The sequence below is a fragment of the Pelophylax lessonae genome, assembly GCF_965119305.1.
Source record: "Pelophylax lessonae genome assembly, chromosome: 1".
Classification (NCBI taxonomy): domain Eukaryota; kingdom Metazoa; phylum Chordata; class Amphibia; order Anura; family Ranidae; genus Pelophylax; species Pelophylax lessonae.
In genome coordinates, this window is record NC_138768.1 from 301,445,373 (window position 1) to 301,452,038 (window position 6,666).

Consider the following 6,666-nt stretch of genomic DNA (forward strand, 5'->3'; position numbering starts at 1 on the left):
TCTTCAGCTGAAGCTGTAAGAATGGCAGCAAGGACCTCAGCTTTAGCTAATACGGCCAGAAGAAGCCTATGGCTCAAGACATGGTCGGGAGATGTTACTTCTAAATCTCGCCTTTGTGGTCTTCCCTTCACAGGCGACCACCTTTTTGGCCCAGGCCTAACAGAAGCCCTGGAGCGTACAGCGGATAAAAAGAAGGGATTCCCAGATAAGAAAAAATTCCCCTATGCTCAGAGGAATTTTCGTGGCAGGGGCAAACAGCAGAAGTCTTTTGAAACTCAGCAAAATTTCAAAAAACATTGGACGGGGCATAAAGGAAAGGGGAGGGGTAACATCCTGTTTAACCCTCCTAAACGCCCCAACCAGCCCCAATGACTCCCTTCTCAGAGTGGGAGGAAGATTAGGGGGCCTTCCTCCCACTGTGGAAGAAGATTACTTCCAGCCCTTTTATTCTGGACCTAGTAGGCCAAGGACACAGGCTGGAGTTCTGTCTTCAACCTCCAGAAAGGATCCTGATCACAAATCTTCCCAGGGATCCAGTCAAGGCCTCCGCCTTGAGTCTTCAGTTAGGGGACCTATTAGATCAAAAAGTAATTATCCCAGTCCCCAGAGAAGAACAAGGAACAGGGTTTTATTCTCACATCTTTGTGATTCAAAAACCCTCAGGAAGTCATCGACTGATCCTGAACTTACGCAATCTGAACCTTTCAATAGCATACAAACGCTTTCGCATGGAATCAATATACTCCATAGGGAACCTACTGTTCCCAGGGTGTTTCATGGCAACCCTAGATTTGAAAGATGCATATTTTCACATCCCCATACACACATCCTATCAGAAATTCCTGAGGCTAGCAGTAAAGATAGGACTGGAAGTCAAGCACTTCCAGTTCAGGGCACTGCCCTTCGGGCTGTCCTCAGCCCCACGGATTTTTACCAAAGTCCTAGGGGAAGCACTAGCCCCTCTAAGGCTAAAAGCTATCATGATCACCCCCTACCTGGACGACATCTTGGTAGTGGCAGAATCATACCAGAAACTGGAAGCCGACCTCCTCATAGTTCAGGAATTCTTAACTTCCCTAGGCTGGATAATCAACAGACAAAAGTCTTGCCTGGTACCCTCACAAAGAGTGACCTACCTGGGTTACGAAATCTCCTCACGGGATCAGATGATCTTCCTCCCTCAGTGCAAGATGGAGAAAATGAACCTGATGGTTGCCTCTTTACAGACCAACTTATGGGTCTCTCTGAGGGATGTCACAAGAGTGATAGGCTTGATGACCTCCTGTTTCCCAGCAGTCCCCTGGGCAAGGTTCCAACAACGTCCACTCCAAAAATTCTTTCTACAGAATTGGGATGGGCAGTCAAGTTCCTTGGAACAAAAAGTAAGGATTCCCACCAAGATAAAAAGGACTCTTTGGTGGTGGAGATCCTCTCTTCACCTATCAAGAGGGCTAAACTGGACCATCCAGGTATCACAGAGGATTACCACGGATGCAAGCGCTTCCGGATGGGGAGCATATCTGCAGGACAGATGGGCGCAGGGTACATGGTCCCCAGCACAAAGGAAGTCTTCATCAAACCAAAAAGAACTTATGGCGGTCCAAAAGGCCTTGGAGTTTTTTCAGGTAGAGGTAGAAGGGAGCCATCTACAGATCAGGTCAGACAATATAGCAACGGTAGCGTACCTGAACAAGCAGGGAGGTACTCGAAGTCTGGGCCTACAAACCATTGCACAGAAAATCTTTGTCTGGGCCGAGCGGAACCTAACATCCATTTCGGCCATTCACCTAAAAGGGACGCAGAATTATCTGGCAGACCATCTCAGCCGCCACCAGATGAACCAGGACAATTGGTCCCTCAACCCAGAGGTGTTTCTCAAAATCACAACCTCATGGGGCCTACCGGTAGTGGATCTATTTGCCTCCCAGGCAAACAGGAAAACAGAAAAATTCTTTTCCATAACTCAAGGGGATCAGGCGTTAGGCATAGACGCTTTCGCCCACCCCTGGAAAGTCAGACTCTGTTACGCATTTCCTCCGATCAGATTGATCCCACAGGTTCTTCAGAAATTCATCCTAGAAGACACAGAGATGATACTGATAACCCCGTACTGGCCCAAAAGGCCATGGTTTGCACGCCTTCAGGCGTTGGCAGCGCAACCTCCAATGACCTTACCTTGGAGACCAGATCTCTTAACACAAGGTCCGGTGGTCCATCCATTTCTCAGGACCCTAAACCTGACGGCCTGGTATCTGAGGAACAAATACTAGGCTCTCAGGGGTTCTCAGACAGAGTCATCAAAACATTGACCAGCTGTCGAAAGCCGGTCACTAGAAAAATGTATGCTAAAATCTGGAAGAAATTTCATTTTTGGATGTTGGAGAATCAGAGACATTCCCCAGATATACCAACTGTCTTGGATTTTTTTCAGGAAGGCATAGACAAAGGTCTCTCCTTAGGGACTTTAAAGGTACAGGCTGCCGCCCTTAGTGTCTTTCTTCAGTTTTCCCTTAGAGAAGACCCAAATGTGAATGCCTTTTTCAGAGCAATTGCCCGGACAAAGCCAACCGTGCTTAAAACGTGTCCAGCTTGGAATCTATCCCTGGTACTCCAGGCCTTGGTTACCAGTCCGTTTGAACCCTTGGTAGACCTATCAGTAAAAATGCTCACCCTAAAAACCTTATTTTTAGTAGCTATAACTTCAGCTAGAAGAGTTAGCGAATTACAGGCTCTCTCAATCAGAGAACCTTTTCTTATGATTTTTGATGACAGGATTGTGCTAAAAACAGATCCAGGATTTTTGCCAAAAAGGGTCTCTTCTTTTCATAGGACTCAGGACATAGTCCTTCCTTCCTTTTGCAATTTCCCAAACAACAATAAAGAGAAAGAATTTAGCTGTTTGGATGTCAGAAGATCCCTCTTGAGATACCTGGAGGTGACTAAAACCTTCAGGAAGACTGATACTTTGTTTTTACAATTTTCCGGCTCCCATAAAGGGGAAAAAGCTTCTAAGGCAACCTTAGCTAGATGGATCAAACAGGCTATCACAGAAGCCTATATAGTGAAAAAGGTGGCTCCACCTTTCATTACTGCACACTCTACTAGAGCATTGTCCACGTCTTGGGCTGAAAGGGCCGGTGCCTCACCAGACCAAATCTGTAAGGCAGCTACCTGGTCTAACTTTTCGACTTTTGTTAGACATTATCGCCTGGACCTCCTCTCTTCTCAGGAACAGGCGTTTGGTCGAAAGGTGCTCCAGGCAGTTGTCCCTCCCTAGACTGGTAAGTGCTTGCTCATCGTCTCATGGGCTGTCCTGGAAGACGACTTTGAGAAAAGCTGGGTTATACTTACTGATAACTCCTTTTCTAATAGTCTTCCAGGACAGCCGGATTCCCACCCGAACTATCTGGTATTATGTATAATGTATGATGTGTCTATATATCTATGTATATGTTTTACAGGGTGTCCTGTGGTTCTCATGAAATACTGAAGGTGAGGACTAAGGGACCGCCTTTTATTTTAATTTTGGAATGTGTTTCCTGTCCCTGGGGGAGGAGCCTAACGTCTCATGGGCTGTCCTGGAAGACTATTAGAAAAGGAGTTATCAGTAAGTATAACCCAGCTTTTTCACATTTTTTTTAATATGAAATTCTCAAAAAAAAAAAATGTAAAAATCAAAAATTAACATTTTAGGCCAATTTGTACATATTTTTGGTAAAAAAAAAGAAAGCACAATAAGCGTATTTTGTTTGGTTTGCACAACAGTTATTGTGTTTACGAACTACCGGAAAGATTTGTAATTTTTGTTTTTAACAAAGTAATGGCGGCGATCTGCTATATATTTTTTTTTTTTGCGGGACTGCGATATTGTGGCAGACAGATCGGTCCCCTGAGTGACATTTTTGACACTTTTGGGAGTACCAGTGATATTACTACAGTAATCGGTGCTATAAATGTAGTAATCAGTGCTATAAATCTGCATTGTTACTGTCAAAATGACACTGGCAGGGAAGGTGTTTAACTTGGTGATCAAGGGGTTAAGGGTTAAGTGTGTCCCTAGGGGTGTGATTCTAACTGTCAGGGGGCGTGGCTTGTTAGATAATCAGAGACCTATGATCCTACATAGCAGGATCGCATAGCCTCTGTTATGATCTAAGGGAGAATGACAGACGGATGTGTTTACATCAGCCGTCTGTCTTTCTCCCTCTCCTGAGGGAGATGGCGAGTAGCCGGCGGACATCGGAGCCGCCGATCACACTCGCGGGGGTGGCAGGGAGCGAGCCGCCGGCGGCGCACGCTCGCCTCCTACAGGCTCGTGGGCGAGTGACGTACCGGTACGTCAATTTGCTTGTAGGGGGCTGAATGCTGCAGTAGATAGTCGTGCGGCAGTTGGCAAGTGGTTAATAATAAATTTGCAAAGATTTCAAACAAATTTCCTTCTTTCACTTTTGCCATAATGGGGTATTTGTAGAATTTCGAGGAAAATAATGAATTTAATCATTTTTTTAAAATGGGGCTGTAATATTAAAAAAAAAAAAAGGTAAAAAGTGAAGCGCTGGGAAATCTTTCCAGATGCACTGTAGGTTTTGTAATAAGGGTGAGTAAATTTCAAGGCATTGTATTAGATTGTTGCTAAGGGAGATGAGAATGATTTCAAATTTGCTGTATTTTTTTTATTTTTTTTTTAGTAATTTGGTGACATTGTGTTTTTGTATGTTTAGTAGGGGAAAGAAGCTGAGCTGTTTTATTGTATGTATGAGTTTTGAATTCTAATACTCTGTCCTAAAACTTCTTCTTTTCAGCCAAATGATGGTAAGCTAGATGAGGTGATGAAGGAGCTGCGTTTAATGAGAGAGGACATCAGGTCCCAGGCAGAACGAATCTCCAAATTAGAGGATCTAGTGGCCAGTCTCACCAACAATGATGAATCTGAAGATTAAGCAGCAGAACACGATCCTAACTGAGCTGGAGGTGCCCACTGCCAGATCACATTCCACCCAACACTTTCCTCCGGGCCCAGGCGATGATCAGCATTCCAGCACAGACTGTAACCACCGTTCCCAGTTACGTTCCACCCACCCACCAGGTGCCTCCACTCAAAGACACTTGTGTAATTTCAGGAGTTGGGTTAGATGCCATTAACTTCTGAAGTGTCACAATATATCCCTATCCCAACCTTTCAGGCCGACCTCATGCAGAGGGACAAGGATTAAAAAACAAACTTTTCATTAATTAAAAGCCAAGATTTTTACCCTCATTTTTCAAGTGTTACATGACCTTTTCCTGTTCATGATATCAGTATATATAGTTTTTTTTTTTTTTTTTACATAAATCCTGGTTCTGTAAGGGAGGGATTATGAAAATGTTGGACCTACGCCACACTTTTTTTTTTTTTTTTCCTTTTTCGAATTTTTGCCAAAAGACCTTGTTAAATATATTGGGACCATGCATCGTATAGTATTTTTTATTTTTAATGTAAAGGAGGAAGCAACTGTGTTACTTGTCTGGAATTGCAAGAAAATACCCATAAAAGCTTCATGAGTTTTATATAAATCCTTTTGCTGTTCTGTGTAAAGAAGTTTCTTTTCCCTCATTGACTGAATAAGGAGTGGAAGATATAAGTGGTTGATAACATTTGGGAAGTTACAAATGTACATTTCTGCATTTTTTAGAATCCGGAAGTTTAACCTGAAGTGAGGGCTTGCTGAAGAAGCTTATATTTACTTTAGGCTGGCTTCACACCATTTTGAACAGCATTCCAAAACACCTGCATTGCTGCACACCACAACACACTGTAATGCACTACTGTGCATTCTGGTGTGCTGCATCGGGACAAAAAGGTACAGTACTGTGTAAATGTTTTAGGCTAGTGTGAAAAAAAAATGCTGTAAATTGGCAATGTTTTCAGAAAAAGAACTGTTAATTTACTTCCCATTTCATTAAGTGATAAAAATAAACAGAAGAGAAAGGCTCCTTTCACACGGCCGCTCCATGTGTCCGCAAATCATCCCATCCGTTTGCGGATGATTTGCGGACATCAATGTAAGTGAATGGCACTGCGGGTGTCAGCGGAATACCATCCGCTGACACCCGATTTTCCTCCTTTCAGTTCTGTTCCGTTTTTACAAATGGAACAGAACCCCATTTTTCCTTCCGTGTAAAAAACGGAAAGGAAGGAAAATCGGATGTCAGCGGTGTCATCCGCTGACATCCGCAGTGCCATATACTTACATTATGTCCGCATATCATCCGCAAACGGATGGGATGATATGCGGGCACACGGAGCGGATGACAGAAATGTCATCCGCTCCGTGGAAAAAAAAAAAAAAGTCCCGCAGCGGACCTTTCACACGGAGCGGCCGTGTGAAAGGAGCCAAATCCAAATGTAATCTTATATTTGGTGTGACCACCCCTTTGCCTTCAAAACAGCATTCATTCTTATAGGAACACTTGTGCACAATTTTTTTGAAGGAACTTTGCAGGCAGGTTATTCCACACATCTTGAAAACTTAACCACAGATCTTCTGTGGATGTAGGCTGCCTCAAATTCTTCTGTCTCCATGTAATCCCAGACAGATGCTTATCCATCATGCCATACCATCAGGGAGGCGTATAATTAGTCCAAAATGTATTCTGCTGCAGGGCAACTATCCCAAACATACAGCT

At 43.7% G+C, this 6,666-nt stretch overlaps 1 protein-coding gene across 3 annotated transcripts in view; it reads left to right on the forward strand.

Moving 5' to 3' along the window:
- Nucleotides 1-5,206, forward strand: part of CORO1C (coronin 1C) — a 191,093-nt gene extending 185,887 nt beyond the window's left edge. For all 3 annotated transcript variants that reach the window (XM_082243092.1, XM_082243094.1, XM_082243093.1), the window contains exon 11: nucleotides 4,803-5,206. In XM_082243092.1, coding sequence (XP_082099218.1) covers nucleotides 4,803-4,940 — 138 coding nt within the window. In that variant the 3' untranslated portion in view covers nucleotides 4,941-5,206. The remainder of the gene's footprint in view (nucleotides 1-4,802) is intronic.
- The last annotated feature ends 1,460 nt before the right edge of the window (nucleotides 5,207-6,666 follow it).